General features: G+C 36.2%; 2 protein-coding genes across 14 annotated transcripts in view; both read left to right on the top strand.

Moving 5' to 3' along the window:
• The window catches only part of pld1b (phospholipase D1b), a 28,943-nt gene extending 6,389 nt beyond the window's left edge, over window positions 1-22,554 (top strand). For both annotated transcript variants that reach the window (XM_039684788.2, XM_039684787.2), the window contains exons 2-26: window positions 3,150-3,329; window positions 3,896-4,062; window positions 4,532-4,674; window positions 6,545-6,656; window positions 6,734-6,799; window positions 6,885-6,943; window positions 7,042-7,134; window positions 7,247-7,399; window positions 7,497-7,646; window positions 8,859-8,942; window positions 10,468-10,549; window positions 10,754-10,864; window positions 11,844-12,032; window positions 12,346-12,562; window positions 14,207-14,335; window positions 14,476-14,594; window positions 14,926-15,039; window positions 15,128-15,238; window positions 15,415-15,503; window positions 15,788-15,901; window positions 16,669-16,718; window positions 19,906-20,040; window positions 20,284-20,437; window positions 20,534-20,651; window positions 21,330-22,554. In XM_039684788.2, the coding sequence (XP_039540722.2) occupies window positions 3,182-3,329; window positions 3,896-4,062; window positions 4,532-4,674; window positions 6,545-6,656; window positions 6,734-6,799; window positions 6,885-6,943; window positions 7,042-7,134; window positions 7,247-7,399; window positions 7,497-7,646; window positions 8,859-8,942; window positions 10,468-10,549; window positions 10,754-10,864; window positions 11,844-12,032; window positions 12,346-12,562; window positions 14,207-14,335; window positions 14,476-14,594; window positions 14,926-15,039; window positions 15,128-15,238; window positions 15,415-15,503; window positions 15,788-15,901; window positions 16,669-16,718; window positions 19,906-20,040; window positions 20,284-20,437; window positions 20,534-20,651; window positions 21,330-21,554 (3,132 nt within the window). In that variant the 5' untranslated portion in view covers window positions 3,150-3,181 and the 3' untranslated portion in view covers window positions 21,555-22,554. The remainder of the gene's footprint in view (window positions 1-3,149; window positions 3,330-3,895; window positions 4,063-4,531; window positions 4,675-6,544; window positions 6,657-6,733; window positions 6,800-6,884; window positions 6,944-7,041; window positions 7,135-7,246; window positions 7,400-7,496; window positions 7,647-8,858; window positions 8,943-10,467; window positions 10,550-10,753; window positions 10,865-11,843; window positions 12,033-12,345; window positions 12,563-14,206; window positions 14,336-14,475; window positions 14,595-14,925; window positions 15,040-15,127; window positions 15,239-15,414; window positions 15,504-15,787; window positions 15,902-16,668; window positions 16,719-19,905; window positions 20,041-20,283; window positions 20,438-20,533; window positions 20,652-21,329) is intronic.
• Window positions 22,555-25,336: 2,782 nt separating this feature from the next.
• tnikb (TRAF2 and NCK interacting kinase b) overlaps window positions 25,337-27,264 on the top strand; it is a 59,285-nt gene continuing 57,357 nt past the window's right edge. For 7 of the 12 annotated variants that reach the window (XM_039684584.2, XM_089125888.1, XM_089125887.1 and 4 more), the window contains exon 1: window positions 25,338-25,696. In XM_039684584.2, the coding sequence (XP_039540518.1) occupies window positions 25,640-25,696 (57 nt within the window). In that variant the 5' untranslated portion in view covers window positions 25,338-25,639. Of the gene's footprint in view, window positions 25,697-27,264 lie in introns of all 12 variants that reach the window. The other 5 variants (XM_089125883.1, XM_089125881.1, XM_089125884.1 and 2 more) reach the window with 1 other exon arrangement.

The following is a 27,264-nucleotide window of genomic DNA, read 5'->3' as shown; positions in this document are numbered from 1 at the left end:
ATAGCATTTTACTTATGACAAAGCGCTAAAAAACTACGCAGCAAAAGTAATAAGTACAAATACAAAAGCTGTGTTTTATATACTATCCAATGGTTGACAAAAAAAGGAGTAATGAAATATACCCTCGCCTTAAGCGGTTGGTTGGGTGTTGGTTGCTTATTGGTTTATGATGGTCCCTAGATATATCTTGCTTCATCCATTTATTCAAATTTGACATCCAATTTATTATATTACAGGTATAAATCATAACCCTGATCACTTGATAGCTCACCCTCCCCAAATAAGCGACTTGAGGAATCAGTCATGTTTGTAGCACATATGCAATTATTTTCTCCCTACACATTTTAAACACCTAAGACATAGATGGGCCACTAAATATATGATGTACCTTCTGGACTTGATCAACTAGATAAACATTCTTCTGTGAGCTTCAGTTTGACACTTAAATCAGCATGAGTTTGGGCGTTGAGAGTTTGAGGGTGTTTATACTAGTGGTGGTGGGAATGTGACTTTGCTGCTTTGTAGACGAGCTCTTTTATTTGAGAAGTTATTCAGCCAGTCTATCACTGTCCGCCCTTACGTGTGCAGGTGCCTCAGTGAGGACACATGGGAGATTTCCAGAAGTGTTGGAATACGTGCTTGCATTCCTCATCTTATTTGGACTGTGTCCACATCCTGATGGAGGTGAAACTTTCTCAGCGAAAGTCAGTAGCTGTACGAGAAGTGGTGGATGTGTGAGTTGGTGTTTTGCAGACTATGCAACACTGAAATGTAAATAGTAAAAAGCTGCTTTTGGAACCTCGCGATGTGAGCGAGATTGGTTCATTGGTGTGTGACAGGTGTCCTCACTACAACTCAGGTTTATTTGACTGTCTGATTTCCATAAAACGAGGAATATTTGAATAAAGTCTTTGAATTGCATATGTCCGCTTTTGCGAGTATATTTAGGAAAAGCATAATCTAGTGTTTGTCCTCGTTCTTCTCTACAACGTTATTCATGGTGTTAAACCTGTGTGATTTGTTACCTTGGCAAATGTGTTGTTGAGCTCTGTTACCCACAGCAAACTATGAATGGCTGTTTATAGTAGGTTTCCATTCATCACTGTAATATGAGCCCACATTTAGCAAATTGAGCTTTTTCTTTTTGCATCCCTGGATGTTTATTGGAGAAACTGTTATTGCTGGTCAACGAGAACCAATAACTCTGTGAAACGGGATTTCTCAAGCTGCTTCACAGCTTCCTTCAAACACTTTGTTTTAGTACACAAAGTCCATTGACATTAAAGAGTATCCATCCACATCTAACATTTTTCCAATGCACCATTTAGTTTGGTTATGCAATATATCAGACAGTATTTTAGTTAAGATTGGTTGATGCTGGATAAATACAGTATTGGATCAAGCTCATATCTTGTCGTCATCTAACGCTTAAGTTATTTAAAAAAACAAAAACAAATAATTTACTTACACTGTTAAATGTAATCTTTATCAAATCTCTAAATTGCTATCCATTTGTCCTTTTTAATGTTGTGATACATAAGTTCATCTACTATCTACGTTTTATTTTTCATTTATTTTGACAGATTAGTTTAGATTTTTTTTTTTATTTCAACCGTTTTTCAGTTGAAAATAATGATCAGCTTATCGTAGAGTCAGAGGAATCGGTGCAGTGTAGTTGCTAGAGGGTGTTGTAGATAGAAGGCATAGTGGACGCATATCAGTTTCCCCAAAATAATTGTATTATCTTTCTCATAGAGAATTATCACAGCGTGATTATGACTGTGTGTCTCTATACTTGAACCCAGGTGGTTTCACAATATTCTATTCTTTAAAACTTCTCTGTAAGAGCCTTTTCATCAGCGAATCATCTTAAAGGAAGTAAGAGCAGATCTATTTTAGTCCTGCTGTTGTGGTTACGAAAATCCACTCTTTCCTAATGACAACTAACAGCTCATTCAACAGAGAAGTGTCTAAACTATTACTGAAGATGTGATGATTATAATGGGCTTTGATAGCTTTAGGTTAGAGTAATGCTTTAAGAGAACTTCATTTCATTATAGACAAGAAACATTCACTTGGACGCCACAGACCCACTCACATACAGTATGGCTTTGTCTAGAGTGGATTAAAGTGTTATCATAATGTCATGAGGTCAAATTATGAGGTCTAGATTAGACTGAAGGTTTAAAAGTGATCATCCTCATCATTTTGTTCTGTGTTGTCACTGATGTGAAGAGTGAATGATTTTAATTTAGTACCGATGTTTTCATTTAGACATGCCATTTCCTAGACACCACACTATTATGATGATGCATTTCCTAATTTCTTCAACCGTTAATCAGGATATGAAAAAGGAAGATGGGTTTGATATGATTTTAAAAGAGAATTAAAAATGTGTTTGTTTTATATAAACCTTCAAATCTGGATTTTTTGATGAATAGAAAGTTTTAAAGAACGGCATTTATTTGAAATAGAAATCTTTTGTAACAATGTAAGCGTCTTCAATGTCACTTTTGATCAATTTAATGCAACCTTGACGAATAAAAGTTCAAAAAGACATTTCTGTAAAAAAGTCTTTCTAACCCCAAACTATAGTGTTTTCAGTGGTTTTGAACAGACTATAAGTTATCTTCACGCTCAGAAACTCTAATTTGTGTTTCACTGGACTGTGCAAAAGGTGAGGTTTGTTGTGACATTAATGAATTGCATTGCTTTGTTGCATGCAGTGTGTCTGGACAAAAGAGGGATTTTTGGTTTTGTATGTGATGTCGTTATGCTTCCCGAACCTATTTGTGACCAATTAGGAGGAAAGAGGAACAGGATGGAGGTTGCAGACTGTTGTCTGTTGTCCCCGATTTAGTTTTCAACTTTATACACTCAGCACAGACTTGTCTCCTGTTTCAGTGCTGAATAAGTTTTTCTAAAAACATTCCTCCTCCTCCTCAACCCCCAAACACATCAAAGAAACCACACACACACTCGTTTGATGGACATTCCCTATTGTGGATACAGTGTTTGAACCCTAACCCTAACCTATCATTTTTCATTCCATTCAATATATGTTTTATGGCTTTTTTTTTTGTCAGGAGCAAACACAGTTTTAATACTTCCTAATTTCCTATGCTAAAAATGTGATGTGTGTCTTAAAGGAGCGCCCTGGCCAGCAGGCTGATTGTTAGCCATGCTGCGACAGCAAGAACCCACGGTTAGCACCCTGCATCTGGTGGCCAATGATATGACCGATATCATGGAGAACTTGGACACACGAGAACTTGACATCGGCGATGGGGAGTTTGAGGAGTTTGATGGCCGGGATCCCAATAGTACAGGTAACAGAAACAAAGAACCACATAAAATCACAAACATAATCCCAACAGAGGAGACAAACAAGTTATATGAAGATAATATTCATATACACTGCCATTTGGAGGCCAGTAAGATCTAAGAATCAGGAAGAATTTTTTTAAATCTTAATATATTTATTCAGAAACTATGCTTTAAATTGATCGAAACTGATGTTAAATACTTGTACAATAATTTATAAAAAATTAAATATCAAATATAAACGTTTTATTCATAAAGGAATCCTGAAAATCATGGCTTCCACAAAAAAATGAGGCAGCACAACTGTCTCAACATTGATAATACTAAGAAATGTTTCTTGAGCAGTGAGCACCAAAGATCAGAAAACAATCTGATCATGTGACATGTAAATTACATTCGAAAGTATATAAAAATAGAGAATAATATTTCACAATATTTCTGTTTTTACTGTACCTTTGATCAAATAAATGCAGCCTTGGCGAGAAGAAGATACAGTACACTTTCTTACTGACCCCAACTTTTGAACACTAGTGTGTCTGTCATATATTCATTTGAAGTATTTTGTCCACAGAAAACCGCATCCCCTTCTCAGCTGTGTATAAAACAACAGGCTTTAAAGAGACCGGGGCACGCGTGTTTCTTACTGCGCTTCCCATCACCGCCAAAATCCTGGAGGTGGAACGCTTCACTTCTGCCCAGGATCGCTTCAACCTCACGACCCAGAGAAGCGTCTCTAAGGTGAGATCTCCCACTCCTGTTCCCTCTCATGAAGTGTTAGTATGTGGGCTGACGAGGTATATTTGTTTCCCGGGAGATTTAAAGGTTGCCAGAGCAATTTACATGTTGCCCTGGAGATTTGGACACCATATCTGGAAATACTTAGCACATGCAAAATTGTTTTTCAGAAAAATAATGACAAACACTCATCACTCATGTTTTGGATGTAGTAAATGCTGAAGTCTTAAAGGAATACTCTCCATGTTGTTTCAAACCCAAATGTTCTAATTTTCATTTTAAAGAAAGCTCCTTCCATACAATGACTGTTAAGACCATATCTTTTAAGGTCCAAAAAGACACCATAAAAGTGGTCCATGTTCCAAAAAGCATTTAGGTTTGGAAGGACATGAAAGTGAGTAAATGATGACAGAAGTGTATTGTGGTTTTAATTTTTGGGTGAACTATCCCTGATGGCTGGTCTTGTCTCCAGGCGCTTCCGGCTTTGTTTAAGATCGAGATGAGGCACGGAAACTTCACCTGGTTGGTAAAGAGGAAGGAGAAACATTTTATGGAGCTTCACAGGGAACTCCGTGCCTACAAGACCTTCCTCAGAATTCCATTGCCCACCCGCAGGTGACCTGATCATACATTTTATTATAATTATATAAATTATTTATTTATAATGTTTATATGAATATGTTAATAATTACATGCACTTAATTTGAGTATATTATGTTACATTTGAAAATAGTATATTTATATTTTTTATATACTATATAATATAATATTGTTTTATATGCTTGGGGTCAAAAGTACAGTAAAAATAGTAATATTGTAAAATATTATTACAACTTGTAAAATGTTATTTATTCCTGTGATGCAAAGCTGAATTTTCAGCATCCTTACTTCAGTCTTCAGTGTCACATGATCCTTCAGAAATCTTTCTAATATGCTGATTTGGTGCTCAAGAAACATTCTTTACTATTATAAATGTCGAAAAAAGTTGTGCTGCTTAATATGTTTGTGGAAACCATGATGCAGTATTCTTAGGATAAAGTCTTTTTGTAACATTATACATGTCTTTGATCAATTTAATGCATTCTTGCTGAATACAATTATTAATTTCTTGAAAAAAAAATTGTACTGACCCCAAACTTTTGAATTGTATTGTATAAATAATCATGTTTTATTCCCCTAAACTTAAGTGCAAATATTACTCCAACAAAAGGATGTATCAGTAGCCAACTTTGACACGTATAGTCTTTTCAGGGAAATTATTGGTAAATTAGATAATTGGTCTCATTTACTAAAAAGGACAAATTAGCGCGAGAGCATAATTCCAAAAATGGTGGGAGTGGAAATTTCTGGAGATTCGCATGATATACTGACTAGTGACAACGTGCAAATTAAGGAACACAGACACAGCCGGATCATTTCTATAATGACCAACGCAATCTAGCATCACAAATGGGTTAAGACATGCTTTTTTGGGGCATTAAATAAATGCATATGCAATAAGATCAGCCGCAAAAATAACTGTCCACGCCTTTTCAGTGCTAATTTTTCATTGTGTGTTTTTAGTAAATCCTGACATTAGTTTTATAATGCCAAAAGAGGGTTTGCACTGGTGCAAATTGTTAATAAATCTGGCCCCATGTGTGAACCCTTTTCAAATATACCAGTAAATTGCCAGAACCAATTTACTGGTATATTTGAAAAGGGTTCACACACCTGGGTTCGAATCCACTGTCCTGAGCAAGACACTTAACCCCTAGTTGCTCCAGAGGCGTGCGACCTCTGACATATATAGCAATTGTAAGTCACTTTGGATATAAGCTTCAATAACATTACCAGTAAATTACCGGTATGATGCTGTGTGTAAACAAAGAATAAAGAATACCGTTATGAGCATGCATGGGCTGATGTAAAAAAAATCTGCTTTGAGCCAATCATGAAGTTCTTACGGAGATGATGCAGTTACTCCGCACTGTTTACAAGCTTCACAAAACATTTTATATGTAAATATGTGCTAGTTGGACATCTTTGACCATTGTGCCTCATCTTGCAGCTTTTTCTAATCATAAGCGCGGCAGCTCTGCAGTTGGATAATATGTGTGATCATCGTCTTACACCTGTCACGCAGAAGTAAAAAAAAGTTGTCAAATTGAACAGATAGTGAAACTAAAGAGATTCTCCTCATGCACTTGAATGACTGACATCACAGAATTTACTGGTATTTTGGTGCTGATGTGTGAATGGTCTCTTACCGGTAAAAAGTCATATCACCATTGCTTTTGTGAAGAGCATATTTGTGTATTTACCGGTAAAGTCATTCTGGTAATTTGCTGGGATTACTGTGCAAAAGGGACCAATGTCTCATCATGCCTATGGGGCAGCAATTGAGTCATGAACTCTACTGGTCTACATGTTGACTTTATGCAGTGTGTTTGCCATCTTCTGGTAATCTTAATATCTCTTTGTCTAATATCTGTCTTTGAAATAGTCACACGGAGCGAAGGCACACCATAAACCGGAACCTTGAACGGCACATGCCAAGTCTACCCCGGAGTGGAGGCGAAGAACTGGCCAGGGAAGAGCAAGTCTCTAGTCGAAAAGTCAGTTTCCTGTTTCAGTGGAACACTGCTAACATGTTCAGATGATTTGTGTCTGAACATTGTGCTTTTCTTCACAGAGACAACTTGAAGACTACTTGAATAAGCTGCTTAAAATGCCAATGTATAGAAACTACCATGCAACAGTATGTATATATTTGGATTATAATATTTTATTTCAGTAGGTATGTCGTTTTTTTTACATTAACAAATCTTTTTTTTCTTCCATAGATGGAATTTATTGATGTGAGTCAGCTGTCCTTCATTCATGATTTGGGACCAAAAGGCTTGTAAGGGCTCTTTGTTTATTAGCTAAAAATGTTTAAATTATTATTTATAAATATATTCTTGCATTTTTTTGTGTAATTGATCCTTGTTTCCTTCCCAGGGAGGGTATGGTTCTCAAAAGGTCAGGGGGTCACCGTATTCCTGGACTGAACTGCTGTGGCCACAGCAAAATGTGCTACCGCTGGTCCAAACGGTCAGTGTCTTTCATTTTCAGCTTGCATAGGTTCACAAAACAATCACCTTGGTTAAAAATGAGGAAAAATGGAAAATCTCATCTTATAATGTCTTACTGTTGGTCTTTCCAGTTGGATGGTGGTGAAGGACTCCTCCCTACTCCTCATGAAGCCAGACACAGGTGCCATCTCATTCGTCCTGCTGATGGATAAGGCGTTCGGCATTAAAATGGACACTAAAGAGACTGAGACAAAGCACGGTGTCCGCATAGACAGTCTGTCCAGGTGTGTGAACTGAGGCTCTCATGGTCATTAAGGCAAAATGCAGTTGACATGCACCATCAATATTTGATGAAATGAAAGCGCTTTCTGCTTCTTGAAGGACTCTGGTGCTGAAGTTCACAAGTTACCGTCACGCCCGCTGGTGGGGACAGGCAATTGATGAATTTGTGCGCAAGTATGGCAGCAATTTTCTTAAGGATCACCGGTATGGTTCCTTTGCCAATGAACAGAAGAACATCCCATCTAAATGGTAATTATGGCTTTTTACATTGATCCGATGTCTGAAAAGATCATATCATAGATGCTTAGCGGTGGGCACTTTTGGCCAATAATCAACCACCTAGAAACACCCTGGCAACCTCCCATCAAAGCCTTTGCCCTGTGGCAACAACTTTTACACAGAAAGTTCAACTAGGCAAAGAAGTCATTTTAAAACTTTTAGCTTTAGTTATATCATGTATTATATTTCATTATTGATAGTATTATTTATTGAAAAAATAACCATTTGGGTTTACTAAGCAAACTAAACTAACTTTTAGCTTTAGTTTTATATTACATTATATTAGTTATTATTGTATATTACATTATAATATATTTTATTTACATTCATTCATTTATGCAGATATTATGTTAGTATTTATTTATTGAAAATAATATAATACAAAATATTAATTTGGGTTTACTAAGCAAACTAAAGCTAACTTTAGCTTAAATTATATCAGCTATTTTACTGTATTATATTATGTCAGTGATTTATTATATTAGTGATTATTTATTTATTTCTTAAATAAATAATTTGGGTTTACCAAGCTAACTTTTAGCTTTAGTTTAAAAAAAAAAAATGGTATTGGCTATTATATTATATTGTACATTTATTAATTTAGATTATATTACATTATTTATTTATTTATTTATGAAAAATAATATAATATTGAATTTTACTATATTAGTGATTATAATATAATTTATAATTAAGATAATTTGAGTAAAAAAAATAAAACTAAAGCTTTATTATATTAGTAGTCAATCATGTTATTATTTAATTCTCAACTTTTCTCAAAATTTTCAGTTGATGTATTTATTAACTATCCAGAAAATATCAATAATCAAACGTCTCATCTCTCAGGTTTTCTAGAACAGATAAACATGTGAAAGCTTTAGCCGTCTGATGCTGTGTCTTCAGGTGAAGCCTGTTTAACAAGAGTAACTTGAGAGAATGAGAGGGAAAGTGTAACCATAGACTCCATCCTCTTTTGACCCTGTGGAGAAGCGAGATATCTGGGGCAGCAGCTTCACTGCTGGTCTGAGCAGATGATTTGTTGTTCATTGTTGCAGCATTAAGCCCTATTAGCAAGCTTGTTCCCTGAATAATGAAAATTGTGTAATTAAGGTTGAGAATCAGCGAGGGTGTGAGTTTGCGGGCTTACCCATTGATTTGACTGATTGGGTGTGTGTGTTTCAGGTATGTGAATGGGAAGCAGTACATGGAGGATGTGGCAAATGCACTGGAAGAGGCAGAGGAGGAGATCTTTATCACTGACTGGTGGTATGTTGAGATATAGGCCTTCCCATACATTCCTCTTTTCTTTGGGTACTATTGATTCATTTTAGAAATAATGCACACACAGATCAGGTGAACCGCATTGGTTAATGTTTCCTCTGTGATATTCTGAGAGAATCAAACATTGCCCAGTTCTAGGAAGGCAGCAGGAAATGGACTGCATTTCTAAGAGGGGTTTTTTTCTTTTAGAGGGATATACTGACTTTACTTTAGGATATCAATGTTCTAACCATGCGTCACACAACAAGTGCTTTATCTGTCCAAATAGAAAGGGAATGTACTTGAGAAACTACAACATTACACATATTTGATATTTTGCATGTGGAGCACAATTTTAAACCAGTGAAATTTCATTAATAATGAGAAATATAATTTTCAACATGAGATGGTTATTGCAATTTCCAGGCATGGAAAAGTCATTGAAAAAAGTAATAATATATTTTATCATGACTTTTTAAGAAATTATTTAATTTATGCTCAACAAAGTTTTTTTTTTTATATAGTTGTTTAATTGTTTTTTTTCTTCTTCAATGTATTTAAACATTTATTATTGATTATTTATTAATGAACTAAGTTATTGAATTTTATTTTTAATTATCTTTTTGTATTTAATAAAAAAAAATTCAAATTCAAATTCTTTTCCAGTAATCACGTATGATTGGGGCTGTGAAACGATTAATCTTAATTAATCGCATCCAAAATAAAAGATTGTGTTTATATAATATATGCGTGTGTGTAGTGTGTATAATTATTTTGTATATATAAATACCACATATGCATGTATATATTTAAGAACAATGTGTTATTAATAAAACAAATATTTCTATTTATATATGTATAATATTAATTTTGTATAAATATATATAAAGTATATACATGCAAATATTTCTTAAATATATACATGCATGTGTGTGTATTTATATATACAAAATAATTATACACACTACACACACACATATATTATGTAAACACAAACTTTTATTTTGGATGTGATTAATCACGATTAATCGTTTCACAGCCCTACTATGGAAGCTTATTGCTCCAAATTGAAACAAGTGACTATCACAATTTATTGTTGCCTGTCACGTTCTCAACACAACAGATGGATGAGATGTATTGCTTATACATTTGACCTGTCATAACAGTAAGGTCATGAACTGAGAGAAAAGCCCAAAGGAAGGTAGTAGAAAAAAGAAAAGGAAAGAAAGATAGTTGTATACTTTGTGTGCACCCTCTCAGAGGGCACCTCCAGCTGGGAGCAATGGCCAAACAGATCTGTTACCTTCATCAGACAGATGCCTGGTGCTGTGTTACAGCATCACTCAGTCATCCTGCAAGTGTGAGATTCCAGTGTGTGTGTGTGTGTGTCTACTTTTTTCACTGGCTTAATACATTTGAAATTATGTAAGTGACAGTGAGATGTTAGACTAGACGTTTATGCATATTTTATGTTACAAATGCTTCTCCTGCTCATGAGGTTGTGTGTGTGTGTGTGTGTGTGTCAATGCAGGCTTAGCCCTGAGATCTTCCTCAAGAGGCCTGTCGTCGAGGGCAACCGCTGGCGACTCGATTGCATTTTGAAACGGCTAGCGGTGAGTTAATCCGGCCCAACCCATAGCTGCAGTGAAACGCCATAGATCTGTCTGTGGCTTTACTGCACCAGCAATAAAACCTTCCCATTCACTGTTCTCATGTAATAATTTACATTCCACGGTGTTTTCTGTTTTCGTGGTTATATATTAATTTTGACTGGTGGATTTGCTGTACTGACCATAAAGAATTGTTTGTTCTTGCAGCAAAAAGGTGTGCGGATATTTGTGATGTTGTACAAGGAGGTGGAACTGGCTCTCGGCATAAACAGTGAATACAGCAAACGAACACTACTACAGCTTCACCCCAATATCAAGGTCAGATAAAACAAAAAAGCCAATTCATTAATCGACTTGTGCTGTCAAATTGATTAATCGTATCATATATATATATATATATATATATATATATATATATATGTATATGTCAAATGTGATTAATCTATTTAATACATATAAGGAATGTGAATGCAAAAAAAAAACACCATTATGGACAATTCGAGCATGATGTTTGATGTTTAATATGTATGTGAAGCACAATTCAGTTGTGATATTTAGTCATGGAAAAGTCATTGGAATTAATAATATCTTGGGAAATGGGAAAATCATTGAGTAATGGGAAAATCATTAAAACGTTCTTGTAAAAATAGTTGCATTTTATGTAAATTAGTTCCTATCGATGCTGTGGCTTTAGTGATGCTGAATGTATTTATGCAATTTAAATATGACTATAAAAACAAATGTATTAAAATAAGTAAAAATAATATTTCTGCCTGCTTGAAAGAAAAGTAACATAAAAGTAAAAATGTAAAATACTGATTATGGTTCTGACAGGTCACTCAAACCAAGTTGATTCATTTATATATATATATATATATATATATATATATATATATATATATTTGAATGTTTTTTTAATACCAGTTTATTTGAACAAAACTCTGTTGTGAATATGCATCTTAAATGAAACATTGTCATATGAACAAACCTAAAGTGACATAATATTTATGTTATAATAATAATAAAGTAACATCTCTGAATGATTTACAGATTGACTCATTAAAAAGAACTGCAGCAACCGAGTCATTTGTTCATGAATCAGAAATCACATGTTCATTATTGCACTCACACGCTGTATATGGAAAGTTTCCTGACTGTCACCACTGGCAACATGATTAATCACAGTTTGTGGTTTTTGTCACTTTTGCATCCATTTTGCGATCTTTAACCTCTGCGCCACCTCAAAGAAACAAAGAGAAGGAAAGACTCGCCAATAACAAACTTATTTTCTTCTCAGGTAATGAGGCACCCTGACCACGTATCCTCTTCCGTGTACCTATGGGCGCATCATGAGAAGATTATAGTCATTGACCAATCGGTGGCATTCGTGGGAGGAATTGACTTGGCGTATGGACGCTGGGATGATCGGGAGCATCGGCTGACCGACATAGGAAGTGTCACCAGGACTCTTCCTGTGTCTGCAGAGGTTTGGATCTTAGATTCTAATGTTTTATGACATACAGCGTTGCTTTAGTATTATTTATTTACTATTATAGTATTTATTTAATTTCCATTTTAGTTTCGTTTATTTTATTCTTATTAGCATGAAACGGAATCTTCTATAGTCTTATCTTCCACATTGAGACATGCGTCTTAGTGAAACGACTTCTAGAGCGGGACTTGATTTTGTCTGCAGGGAATTGATAAGATCATAGGAAGTGGGGCGTTGCTAACTAAATGGAGGCAGATCTGATATGGCGGATATACTTATTTTGAACTTAACTTATTATTTGTCACAGAATGCTTCTGAAGCCTCTCCTGCTATGGCTGCTCCATCAAACGGGCCCAGCGGGGTGCACATTAACGGCAAAAGTTTACCTGTCGACACAGTGGACCAGCCGAAACTAAAAGGACAGGGGAAGACCAAGAAGACCCGTTTCAGCATCCGTAGACACCTGCAGAAACACGGGCTGGCACCTACAGACAGCGTGAGCAGTGCCGAGAGCTCAGAAGAAAGTGAGTACGCCCCCGTCTCTGGAACGCTCGCGAATGCCGACTAGTGACACGTTACTGACCCAAACTCCCACATTCAGCTGTTATCACACTTCACAGCTGATTTTGTAATGCCTTTTGGCAGCGCTTTCATATGACTGACTATGCAATGATTTACAGTATTTACCATGAGTGCAGATAAATATGAATCATTAGTTTTAGTTAAGATACACAAACTGGGTGTAGATTAAGCCAGGGTTAGGCTTTAAGTAGCTTTTTTGAACGTGCCGTAGCCCTCAATCGGGTTATGGGATCTATACAACCCCAATCGACTTTTACTTAATAAAAAAAAGGTTCCCTTCATCTCAGTGGAATAAGATTTTGTGACTTTTCATACATTATCTATCTATACACACACACAAAAACTAGGCTTGATTCGGTTGTTCTGAAGGTATGTAAAAAAATAATTTAATTTCAATCAATGTCAATATGACCCCACATTGAAATGAATGGGAAATGTGAAAAAAATTGTATATATATATTTTCTTTGTGTGTCAAAAAAATCTGATTTTTTTTACACAGAAGTGAAGGCCTAGTACTAGAGCATAAATGCAATGTATCATAAAAAAATAATATATCATATGCAAGCTAATGGTGTAGTTGAGGAATTGTGTGGTATATGGATACAAAAGTACTTTATATCTCCAAAAACACAGCATTAATAAATAGATGAGGAGTAAACAAAAAAAGGATATATTATTTGTATGATTAAAAATGTGTATTTTTTGTACAATTACTCAATCAATTGTTGGGGTCGTATAGACCCCGAAGTCCAGAAGTGTAAACAGGAAACGAAGACTATTTGAAGGTTAAAAACATTACTGGTGTGCATCTTAAGACAAAACAAGGTCACTGACATGTTTTAAGATATGTCAGTGCAAGTTGCTTTCAGTTAAAACAGCTCAAACATGCATTTTAGACTGGGACTAGTTTAAGCCTTGTGTGTGAAACCTGCAGATTGAGGATTAGATGTGATATTAAAACGCGTTGTTGCAACAGCTTCCAACTTGTGCTCATGAAAATTTTTGTCTGGAATCTATACTTGTGTTCAAATGTTTTTGGGTTGTCCAGGTTGTGAAGATGCCTCCTTTTCTTTAGGTTATTCTAATAGCATTTGCAGCCACCAAAATTTGATCCCTCTTAAATGTATTGAGCTGAGGGTGTCCATGCCCTCCTGCTTGTGCCCAAGTGGTGAGTAAGAATCAGGCTTGGGTGAGACGTCTCGGGTGTGCACTCTATGAGAGCTTGCCCGAACATTTAGTTGAAAAAAACTATTTTATTAGAAGTTAAATATCATCCATGTCAAACGGGCAACCTCTCAAAACACCGTGTGGATTGCTGTGTTTCAACAGTCAGATTGTATTCTTGCAGACTCTTCCAGATGAGTAAGATGCAGAATATCCAATGCTTGCAGATTCCAAGCATGTGTATTATTTATTTTGGACTGATGCGGTAGTAACTCAGCAGTGTGAAAGCATGGATTGCTTCGTTCAAAGTTGTTTTGGGTGTGGTTTTTGATTTTACATGATTTTATGAAAAACTAATTTTACTCTTGGATGCGATTTTTTTTTTTTTTTTTTTTTTTTTTTTGTCCGTCACTCTTATCAGAGGCTGAAGCTGCACAGGATCTGCAAGCGGACGTTATTGGCCTGATGGGGAACACCCGGTTCTGGCACGGCAAAGATTACTGCAACTTTGTGCATAAGGACTGGATCCAGTTGGATAAACCTTTTGATGGTGAATCATTTTTCTGAAGATTAAAGCATTTAATGTATTTAAAATATAAATACAATAATACATACAAATAAATTACTATAAAATACATTTTAAGCATTCATATTATGTACATTTATTTCTGCAATATGCTCTTTTTGCAGATTTTATTGACAGGCACATAACTCCCAGAATGCCTTGGCATGATATTGCCTCAGTGGTTCATGGGAAAGCAGCCAGAGATGTTGCACGCCATTTTATTCAGCGCTGGAATTTCACAAAGGTGAGGAAATCAATATTGGCATGTCTTAGTGCCTTATCTCTTCATGCCTTCTCCCAAAGTATTCTGTATAGTCAAGATAAAATGTATATAAATGCCAAAGGAATGCGTATATTTTTTTTAAGTGGCCAATGTGTGTGTGTGTGTGTGTGTGTGTGTGTGATTAAAATAATTTTAAAAGTATAATAATACATTAAAAGGAATTAGTTTTAATTGTTTCACATGCCACGCCACAAGATATTTCAACTTCCCAAAAGTATTTAATGTCTTCCCAACGTTGGCTAATGTCATAAACATGGCTTTGAATACAGTATGTTTGTATTTGCATTGCCAGATCATGAAGCCCAAATACAGATCCCTGTCGTACCCGTACCTCCTTCCTAAATCTCACACTACTGCAAATGAGATCAAGTATCAGGTCCCTGGCTGCACCCAGACTAATGTCCAGGTAAAATTTTATATAAATAATAATATTTCCATTAGACCTCATACAGACCATGTACAGCTTTCATAGTACTAATTCTCTTTTTGCTCAGGTGTTACGATCCGCCTCAGACTGGTCAGCAGGTATAAAATACCACGAGGAGTCGATTCATACAGCCTATGTCAATGCAATTGAAAACAGTAAACACTATATCTACATAGAGGTGTGTGACGCAATGATTTTATTTTCTGTTTGTTCATATTATCCCTAACTATTAGAATCAATGTTGATGTATTGGTTGCTAACCACAGAGACTGTGGCTTATATATATATATATATCATTCAGGATGTCCTAAAGCAGCATTTCATTGATCTAATGTTATTCATTTGCTCTTTCAGAACCAGTTCTTCATAAGCTGCGCCGACAACAAAGTCGTTCACAATAAAATTGGAGATGCCATCGCCAAGAGGATCATAAAAGCATATCGGTGAGCTGCTGTCAATGTCTTTTACCCAGTCCTTCCCCTATCTTTTGTACAATATGTCCACACACCTATAACACACACAGATACATTATTTCTTTAATGAATCACGTGTAAATCAATAGGACAGACACAATGTTTGTTTAAAGACAAAAATGTATTTTTCATTTGTAAATGAATAGCCAGCTGTGATAAGAAGAATATATAAGGCCATACGTTGGCAAAACATATTGATCTCTCTTATTTCAAATGTGACAAGTAATCTTGTGTTCTTTCTGTGTGGTTCACAGGGAGGGTAAAAAGTACCGTGTGTATGTGGTGACACCACTGCTTCCTGGATTTGAGGGGGATATCAACACTGGTGGGGGCAGTGCCATACAGGCAGTCATGCACTTCAATTACAGGTAACACTAAATATTAAAATCCTTTATATGCATACATACAAACAATAAAATACTTCATTCAGTAAAGGATGCAGTTGATCAAAAGTGACAGTATAGAAATTGAAATTAGAAAAAAAAACATTTTCATCAAAGCATTCTAAAGAAAAGAAATTAAGCAGAAGAATTGATTTTTTTTAGTACCCTATCAGCATATTAGAATGACTTCTGAAGGATCATGTGACACTGAAGACTGAGTAATGATGCTGAAAATTCAGCTGTCATAGAAATAAATTTGCTAAATTTCAATCATTTCAAAATATATAAAATTTTAAATTTCAAAATATATTAAAATAGAAAACAGTTGTTATTTCACAATATTATTGTTTTTACTCAATATTATTATTTTTTTGTCAGTATTTTGATTAAAAAAATATTAGTCTTGGTAAGTATATACAGTATATTATATATATAACTACACACACAAGGTAAGTAAATTATTCTACATCTTATGTTACGTACAATGTTTTTCCTATACTTCTATACCACTTTTTTCAAAATTTTCTGTGGTAATTGACCAAATAATTCCTCAAATGTTTGCGATAAAGCTTTGATTATATTGAATCCAATCCATTCTTAAATTTACCTATAAAACAGTTATATATTATTCTTGCTGGAAGTTATCATTTATCATATAAACAGGGAGTGGTCCATTGGAGGAATTTATTTATTTCAGTCATCTCTCAAATTATTGTGCCATTTTTTTTTTTAATACTCTCATGTTTGTGCAGGACCATGATAAGAGGAGACTTCTCCATTATCTCACAGCTGAAGAAAGAAAGTGAGTACACAGATATATATATATATATACAGTATACACCCATCAATGTTTAATCTGTACAGGGTGTGTCCGTAATTCTTCAGAAGATCTGACCCGTTTCATTACCCTAACCAGATGTTCTTCCTGGGGGTTCTGTGAAGTTCTGTGGTAGACCAATGCAGTGCAGGCACTCACAGAACTGTGTGGTTTTCCGTCTACATAGTTTTAAAAACATTAATGGCTTTGTTGATTTGTTTGATGGGTTTCAGTCTCAAAGGAGTGGAGCAAGCAGACTCCAACAGACAAGAGCAACAAAACAAGTATTTCCTGCTATGCTAACCTCTTACCTATAAACTGAAGGCTTTAGGCCTTCCATCCCAAAACTACATTGAAATAGACTATAATAAATCATTCCGTCAAGCAAGTTTGTTACATCTCTCTTTTTTGAAAATATATTCTGTCATAATGCCCTTCATTGGAATAAGATGCTCTTTTTTAGTCAGACGGTGTAGTGTAGTTACGTCATCTACACAGTCCATTATAAACCACATCATAAATATAGTTTACAAAGCCATAGTCAGTTGAGGATCGAGGGTCTTAATATATAATATAATGGTAACACTTTACAATAAGGTTCATTTGTTAACATTAGTTAATGTATTTACTAACATGCACTAACCATGAGCAATACATTTGTTACTGCATTTGTTCATCTTTGTTAATGTTAGTTCATGAAAATACAGCTGTTCATCATTTGTTCATGTTAGTTCACGGTGCATTAATTAATGTTAGCAAGATTTTAATCAAGTATTAGTAAATGTTGAAAATAACATTAACAAAGATTAACAAATGCTGTATATGTGCTATTCATTATTAGTTCATATTATTAACTAATGTAGTTAACTAATATTAACTAACGAACCTTATTGTAAAGTGTTACCAATATAATAATAGTAATCAGCTGATTGTCTCACAAACGTAACCAGCACATTTCACCCCATAATACAGCGAGGGAGAAGAACCACATAAAACTATCCAACTACATATTTTTTCTAACAGGCTAGTGAAAGTTTAGCTGGCTAATATGGGCTGTTGCTGAGCTGGTTAAAACGTAAAGCATTGTTTATACTCGATGCGTCCGCATGAGCGCAAAGGTGCGCGTGGCAAAAATGACGTGATTGTAACAGTGCGCGTGCCTCCGCATCCCCTACACACACCAATTACTACACACAAATTAAATAATAATGTTGTTTTTTTTTCTCTGGTTTTGAAAACTCTTTGCAATCGACTTAAAATGCTTCCAAGATCGACTTGTCTACGCGATCGACGGGTTGGTGACTCCTGTAACGTTACTGTTTTATGGTCAATGGTGCTAATCAGCTGATTGTCAAAGCCACAACACAGCGATGGAGAAGAACTTAAGTTACATGAAACAATCCAACTACATATTTTACACCACTGACAAGGGAAAAGTCACTACTCACAGAGTCTATGGCTAGCTTCTAGCTTTCTGCGGCTTCTCTTTCAAGGTAGTGACTGACGCAACACTCTCTGTGGCGCTGTTTGTTCGCGTTCGGCTAAAGTAAAAAGATGACGTCACAATATGTCGAACTTCATAGAAGGGGATGCCCGTGGTTATGTAGATAAAAATGTCTCATTCTAAGGTAATAAAAACATTACGGTTCATTGAGTAAGGTCTTTATACACCACTGAACACACAGTTATGGATCTTATATTGCATTTCTGTCAATAGATCCATAGAAAAATTACACAGTGCATCTTAAAGGTGAACTAACCCTCTTAAGAGCATTAAAGCACGACAGCACCCTCTTGTGGTTGTAAATTCATAGTACAAGACAAACTCTCAATGGTTTGTTGCAAAAGACCTTGTTGTGAAGTACTGTAGCAGAAAGTGAAGTAGCTCTGTGTGTTTTTATCATGCAACATCTACTTGCAGTCAGGCACATTGCAGTGTCACAATCATTCGGCCTGCATCTATTAACTCACCATGAGAGAGAAAGGAGTGAAGTTTCTCTTTGTGCCTGAATTATCCAGCAAGTTGTTGGTGTTTTGTTGCAGCTTCACTGGATCAGAGCGTTCCCGCAGTGTCCCGAACACGGATACAGATACATATCGCTTGATTCTGGGTGCATAATTGGTCTGGCGCTGTTATAGATGCAGTTAGAGTTTATGTGCTGTGTAACTGCATATCCTCCTCCTCCTCAAATGAAACTGCTTGAGAAAATACAAAAAATATACACACATTTTTTTAATATATATATAGAGATTAAACTGTAGCTGAAATCTGAAACTATATCCGCTGGTGTTACTGATGTACAGAGGAAGGAAGTGTTTCTTTTGCCTCCATTGAGCTCCTAAAGTGGCTTGAATGTTAGGGGTGTCAAAATACATGCCAAAAAGTCCCAAGTTGGCACAAAGCAAATGGACAGAATAAATACAGAGAAAACCAGTCAGAGTCAAGATTAACTAACATTATATGACTTTAAACATTTTTTTTATTTTCAGATTCAGCTTGTTTTATTCAAACTAAACCTTTGCACCTGTGATAATCGTGACACCTTTTTGATTACCGCTACTATTAATGGAAGGAATTATAATTGTATGAAGTTGCAAAATTCCTTATTATTGTAGTTATGCTTTAAAAACAGTGTAAAATAGTATTAGTAAGTTTGGTCTTGTGGCTGTTTTTACTGATATTAATCCATATTTATCGATATAAGCAAGCATACAAAAAATGGATGTTGAATAATTACGTTTTCCTGTCATTTGACACTCCAAACCAGTGTTTAGGATCATTGAGAAACTATTATTGTTTTTGTACTATAAAATATATTTCTTTCTTAGTTTCTTTGTGCATTAAATTTAACTAAATGAAAATTAGATGTGGGGTTTTTTTTACATTTTGTTTTATTTCTGTTTTTATTATTTTAATTTTAATCTGTGGAACAAAAGAAGTTAGTTTGAAAAATGAATTTCCATTCAGTGTTGTTTTTGGACCCCATTGACTTGCATTGTGTGGACAAAAACTGTATGTTCTGGATGTTCCACAGAAGTAAAAGCCATTGAGGGTGGGTAAATGTCAATGATGACAGAATTTTCATTGTTGGCTGAACTATTCCTTTAAACTGTGTAAATATCAAACGAAACCAGAAAAAGAAAAAAACATTTGCTTTCTCTGTCTCTGCAGTGGGGGATCAGTGGATGAATTACATCTCATTTGGGGGTCTGAGGACCCACGCTGAGCTGGAGGGAAAGCTAGTGACTGAACTGATATATGTGCACAGCAAGATGCTTATTGCCGACGACAACACCGTCATCATTGGTGAGTAAAAATAGAAAGTTGCAAACAGGAAAGCACATAATGACTGTATCATCTATGCACATGTGCTAATAGGAATGATACAGCAATCATGAAACTGATGCTGTCATAATGCAAGATAAAAATATTTTTAAAAAATAGCAATGGCTCCTCCTATTGTTAAGATGTAATATTGCATTGTAAATGTCAATCATTTAAATGTTTAATGCAATCATAATAATCAAAAATCCATATTTCATCCATCAGGTTCTGCCAATATCAATGACCGGAGCATGCTTGGTAAAAGAGACAGTGAGGTGGCAGTCATTTACGAGGATATCCACACTGTGAAGTCAGTCATGGACGGTCAGGAGTATCAGGCTGGACGCTTCGGATTGAGTATTCGGCTGGAGTGTTTCAGGTTCAGGACTCTTCAAGTCTGTTTACTGCATTTAGCATTTTTAGACACATGCAAATAAGGTCCAAACATGTCTTCTACTTCCTTTGAAATCAATAGGATGATTCTAGGTGCCAACACTGACCCCAGCATTGACGTGACGGACCCTATCAGTGACCAGTTTTATAAGGACGTGTGGATGACCACAGCTGCACGGAATGCAACCATCTACCAGAAGGTCAGCTTAAACTATACACACAAAATGTCTTCTTCTTCTTCAGATGTTTAAAGGGGTGGTTGATTATGATTTCACTTTTCTAACTTTAGTTAGTGTGTAAGGTTGATTTTTGGGCATAAACAACATCTGCAAAGTTACAATGCTCAAAGTTCAAAGCAAAGGGAGGTCTTTTCTTTTAAAGAAATTGCTTTTTAAGAACTACAACAAACATACAATAAACATTCCTCCCGAGTTAGTGATCACTAAACCTCAAATTAATGTAAATTTACATACACCCCGCCCCCGGAAACTACACGTAAGCTACCTAAATTCATCAACTAACTATTCAGAAATGTCCTGTTGCATTCTACATGGTCACTTCTTGAGTCTCTTGAGACTCCATTTTGAACATAAAAGGCTAAACATTTTTGAAATTTTCAGTGCATGTCTGTGTGAGGTAAAAGGACACAAGCTGTTGTAGCTCCGCCCTCTGTGCCAGGAGCAGCAGCTCATTTGCATTTAAAGGGACAGACACAAAAACTGTGCGTTTTTGCTAATGTTAACATGCTATATAAAAATATCTATCTATCTATCTATCTGTATACACATTTGTCTGTCTATTTTAATCTGCATAACCATTTGTCTGTCTATCCATCTATCTATCTGATCTACCTACCTAAACTTCTCCATCTCCTCCAGGTTTTCCGCTGCTTGCCATCCAGCGATGTTCGGGCAATTCTGGAGTTGGATGGCTACCTCTCAAAGCCTGGTTTGGAGAAGGAAGACCCTGCCCGTGCTCAAGAGGAGCTGAAGAAGATTCGGGGCTTCCTGGTCCAGTTCCCTCTCCAGTTCCTCAGCGAGCAGAACCTTCTGCCACCCATCGGATCAAAAGAAGCCATGGTGCCTATGGACGTATGGACGTGAGAGAACCCGTCAACATTACCAAGCTTAAAATAAACTGCAAATCTAGCAGATGTACCAGGAATGACTTCATCTTTCTTATAAAACGGACTCTTCTGAGACCGAAAAGGAGATCTGGGGGAGAGTCAGCCATTAGTTGTTTACGCGCCTAGAATTAAGGACATCAGACTGGTTTGTTTCGTCCCGGTTCGAAACTTAATTGTTTTATGTTTTCTGACACTATGCAACTTAAACTAATATTATTTTTTAGGAAATATCCTTACAAGTCCTATACAAGATGATGAAATGGACGTTTTTGGTGACCTTGGACCCCTGATTGGACGCTAACATATTGATTCTTGTTCATCGTCATTAGTGAATGGTTTTGTGCCCTGTAACACGCACTGAATATGTATTATTCTCTGCATGTAAGTGCCAACTATGTTTGTGTAACGTTTCTTATTTCTCTATATAAAGTGTCCCTTATGTACTGTATTTCAAGGTAATTTATGGGTCTGTGAATAGTGGACATGATCCATTAAATTGACAAGTTTTGGTGGCCTTCTTTGTTTACTGTGCACTTGATGCTAGGTATGAACTAAAATTGACCAAAGCATTTGTCCATTATGACCAAATTGAGTTGGTTTCATAAGAATACAGACTAGTATTCAGATTTATTCCAATTATTTGTCCATATAGTACAGTATACTTTAAAAACATGTTATGCCTGAAGCTCTAAAGAAGTTTACTAATCGTTCTAAATGGACATGTCGATGTTAATTCATTTCATTTAGAAGCACTGAATCAACTACAAACATTTGATTTACGTCACTGTAAAGATCACAGCGTGTGTGTTCGTATTAAAAATATGCAGCAAGTAACCTCTAACAGTTGTTAGCCAAGCATTTAAATGTCTGCACTGTTGACTGTGTATCTGCACTTTAATTGTAGTTCAGGAGCTGATTTCTATTCTCTTTCTATCTTATTTTCCTCTTGTCTTTTTACAATTTTTCCCCTTGAATTGCAGTTTTGCACAAAATATTTATCATCAAAAACACAAATTATGTGTGTTGGAATGTTAATGAAATATGTGAATTGGTGTTCTACATATAATTAAACAATGATTTTCACACTACTGAGGTGAATCTGGTCTGCAGATGGATTTGTCTGTCTTGCATATTTGTTTGTCCATTTGTCTGTGTCGGTCTATCTTCTCTCATATGTCTCTGTTTTTCTGTCTATATTATCTATCTGTAGATGAATTGAAACATTATGTCTGTTGTGTGTGTCTCTCTTTCTCTCTGGGGTGTCTGATAATGACTGAATGTGTGAACACTGTCTTACTGTCTGAGTAGTCTGTGTGGGGGTGTGTGGTGTGTACATTTGTTTCTTTGAGATATGTACAGCTGTTACGTTCCCTGCAGACTGTGGTCTATGAGCTACAGCTGAGCAACAGTCCCTGATACAATCTCCTGACCTTTGACCTACCTCTCCCACAGTGCACACAGATCACTTTACGGGGCGTCACATTGGAGAAACACATCAGTACAGTTATAAAGCTATAAAACCTGATGAGTGACTTTGGATGCCTCTTGATAACGCATTCAAATGATACATTTTAATGTCAAATTGATAATAAGGTAGCTGCCATTTCAGCATGTAAATCTTCTAGCCTAAAGTTTGCCTTTAGCCTGTTATTTTCGAGAACAAGCCCAAACACAAAGTGTCACTTCTGTCTGATGGAAAAGAAATGAGAAAGACAGATAAAGGCCAGGATTACTACAAAGGCATGTCGTCCTATGCACAAGCTCATGCATGTCTGAACATTGTTTCTAAAACCCTCAGATATGTGTACCAGCGAGGAAGCTTTCTTGTTAAAATTTAAAAAAAAAAAGTGAGATCTCTTTATCATGTTAAAAATGTGACCATGTGTTTTTATATATTTTAGCTTCCTTCTGTAAATCTCTGAAAGACAGTGTTCACACAAGCATGAGTCACTGAGGTCATTTAAAGGTTCCTCAGAAAGGGTGTCGATGGAAAGATGATGGTTAAAAACCTAGAGCCATGGAAACATTCATGATCAACCACCACCATCTCAAAAACATTATTATTATTTTTAAAGTATATCAAAATACATTACATTTCATTTAAATAAAACGATTTTTTGTATTAAATATTATTATCTTTAATAACATCCTTATATTTTTGCTCTATTTTCTACATTCAACACAAGGCTCTTTAAATAACCTATTTAGGCCTGATCATTCTACTTTATTCTTCACAGGAATCCACAGGGGAAACAAATGTTACATAACCACCACGGGTTTCACTCCTAATAAATATCCCAGAACATATGCTTGTCAAGTCTATAATGATATGTGTACCATTGTGATTGTGATTTTGTTCTGCTAACACTTTTAGTTAATTCATTGTCCATTAGACAGGGGAAGAAAGAAAAACACCCTTTTCCTCAAATCTTCAGACAAATTCTAAACAACAGCGACAATGATGAATGGGAGCAAATCTGGTTTTAAGGCATGAAATGTGATCAGGCTAAGCCACACAAATACAAAGGATCTTATCATAAAGGCAGGCTATTGCACAAACCACTGGGACTGGAAATGGGACTGACTGCATTGTCAGCGCTAAACATTTTCTCACAGGCAATGCTAATGCTAATAGTGTTGTTGCAACAGATGCGCAAGAACCCAAGCAGGTTTTCAAACACAAAAAATGGCCTGTTTTTACAAGCAAAAGTCACTGAGGAACAAAGCCGTTCTGTGGCAAAATCCGAAGAGGAATGAACGAAATGTAGCACACACATAACACAGTCTGTGCTGATAAGATGAAAGCTATTACGCAAGGGAGGCTTCACACACTAGCCGAATTCAGGCAGGGATTCACTCTGGGGAAACATGATTTTTTTACAAACAAGATGTTGAGGGAAAAGCTTCAAAAAGACACAGGGTAGGTTTCAAGACTATGTTCCTGTAAGGCAAATACATGCTTCCTGTATAACTTTCCCCATCCAGCACAAAAATGCCTTTAGAATAATTAATATCCCCATTCAGTCTGTTGTGTGACTAAATTATTTAAAACTTCCACCGCTAGATGGAGCACTGTTCACTGTAGTACTATTTCATTCATTTGTAAATCAATAGACAGACAGACATACAGTAGATAGATAGATAGATAGATAGATAGATAGATAGATAGATAGATAGATAGATAGATAGATAGATAGATAGATAGATAGATAGATGTAGCCAAGCTCATAACATTCAATGGGACAGCCTTTGACAGACTGAGTGTGTCATGAGAGGATGTTTTCTGCCAAGACAAGCTAAAGGAAGGTGGTGTGGGGGGAGGAGGAGTTTTATAAATCGCGCTGCTTACATAAACGGAAGGTGAGAGGAAGTGTGTTGTTTGTGGCTCACTATCTCACTGTCTGAAATGTGGCTTCCTGTTTCTGACTGGTCTTACACATCATAAGTTGCTCAACACATTCATACAAAGACAATAATAACAACAACAACAATGCCTTTTCTAAAACCAAAAAAAGTAGTGGTTCTATAGTTACAATTACATTTTACGTTTTGTTCTATAAAATAAACTACACCCCCTTTTTAATTGTCCAATTTGTGAAGCATCTTTACCTATCTTTTTTATTTATTTATTTATTTATTTATTTTTTTACAGTATATTATCTTAACTCATACCTTTTATCTTTATTTTCAAGTGTCCGTGTAACTACTGTGAGTTTGGCCCCGCCCCTTGCCCTGACCACGCCCTAGGAACCCCAGTGATTGACACGCCTTCACGCCTTGCCGAGCCCTGATTCACGTCCACTCGTGCGCGCTGGTGCTTTGGACTCGTGCAACAGCAGATCATCGGTACCAGCACGAGATGTGTCCTTCATATGCGGCCATATAGCGCCTAATTCGGCGTTTTATACCCGGAATCGTGAAGAACGGTGACTTCGCACCATCCGGGAGCTTCATCTGGTCCGATTGAAGTCAATCCAGCCTGTTTGGTGTATTACACGGATCAGCTCGGCGTCTGTATTCATGATATTTCGGGCATTATATTGTTGAATATAACAGATAATCATGGCGAGTGACTCTCCTGCGAGGAGTCTGGATGAGATCGACCTGTCTGCTCTGCGGGTGAGTGGAGAGATTGAGTGCAGTAAGATGTTTTGACTTACAATGGGCAAAATATGTTCAGCATCTCGCCATTAACGATGGAGGGGGAATATGGGAGCTGTTATTCATGCACCTGACCGAGAAAAAAAAACTGATTAGAGATGTACGAAATGTTTTATTATTGATATTAGAAAATTTGTATTGGATGTATTTTCGAGATATGTTTGTTAGGAATAATACAAATATTTTATAAATGATTTTTAAAGACAAAGCTGCAGCACTGACTGTTTGTCCTCGAGCATCTGATGAAATAATAAAGCTAGAAGATAGCTTTTATTAATACACAATTCGTGTTTTATCCCTGGTTATGCGGTATTATTGTGTGAATAATACTAAAACAGCATATTCAATAGACATAAGTCACCTTTAAGCATTCATTTTAATGTCAAATGTGACTGCTCGACAGTGTTTATGGGAATAATTTCGCACTGTATAGCCTACCGTGAGCAGTTTTTGCGTCATCCTTTTTTTCTTTTTTTTGTCTTAGTGAAATTATAGCTGGGTATTTTAAACTGATACACATTGAGTTTCTGCTATTCATTCGAATGAAATGCCCTATTCTGTATGAGGCCTATTAAAATGGCAATGTGTGCATTGCAGACAGCTTCACTTCTTGTCCCCGCCATTATATGATAATGATATACTATCAAGATGTTTCCGTGCCAAACATGTGCACGTATTGTGTTGAATTTGCAGCTTCTGTCTTTTGTTTTCTGTGTTTGAGATCATTTCTCTGTGAGTGTGACACACATCCTCTGACTGGGTGGACAGAGCCGGGCTGCTCTGGATCCTGGGCGCTCTGGGCTACACTGAGTGGTCTGAATGCTGAGTTCCTTTATGGTTGCTCTGCTTGATGGGTACTTTCAGTTCTCCTTTCCCAACCGCAGGAAAAATCACTGGCCCCTAAAACCTGCTGGACTTAAACCGAGAATTGTTAACGTACAAGGGCCGGCAGGTGGAATAAAGTACAATCATCAAATTTCTAAATCTGGCAAGACTTGAGGAGCGGTCAGGTTAGCTAAATTTCACATGCAAAAAGGTCAGTTGGCTTTTCTCAATAGTGTAGCGATGTATGAAGGACAGCTCACACATAAGTCACTTTCAAGACGAGCAGCGTTCTGTTGGTCGGTGCGGCAAATTCAGATGACCAACTTGAAAGTTGATGAAATCTGAGTAGAGAGCTTTTTTAACTCCAGATATCTCGGATTCCTGTCAGAATGACTGGATTTTGCCAGCGTAATTTTGACGAACATTGATAAATGTGAAAGTATGAAGGTTGAGATAAGATACAATTTATATTAATTTGATTTTAGACTGGTCACACTAGACTTTGGCCTTGCAAAATTTCTTCAGTCACTGGCTGCAGTGGTCGTGATATTCAACATTTAGCAAATGAAAATGCATTCAAAATGTAAAAACACAGGCTGCTCCACTTTCCTGCTTTTGCTCTTTTAATTCAGATAAGTGTTCACGCCATGACATATCAATCTTGTTTTGGTCCTGTCTTTACATGATATGAATTTGCAGAA

The sequence above is a fragment of the Pimephales promelas genome, chromosome 22 (genome assembly GCF_988280905.1).
Source record: "Pimephales promelas chromosome 22, fPimPro1.hap1.1, whole genome shotgun sequence".
NCBI classification, from domain to species: domain Eukaryota; kingdom Metazoa; phylum Chordata; class Actinopteri; order Cypriniformes; family Leuciscidae; genus Pimephales; species Pimephales promelas.
Note: the sequence above shows the minus strand (reverse complement) of the source record. Positions and strands in the feature narration are given on the sequence as shown.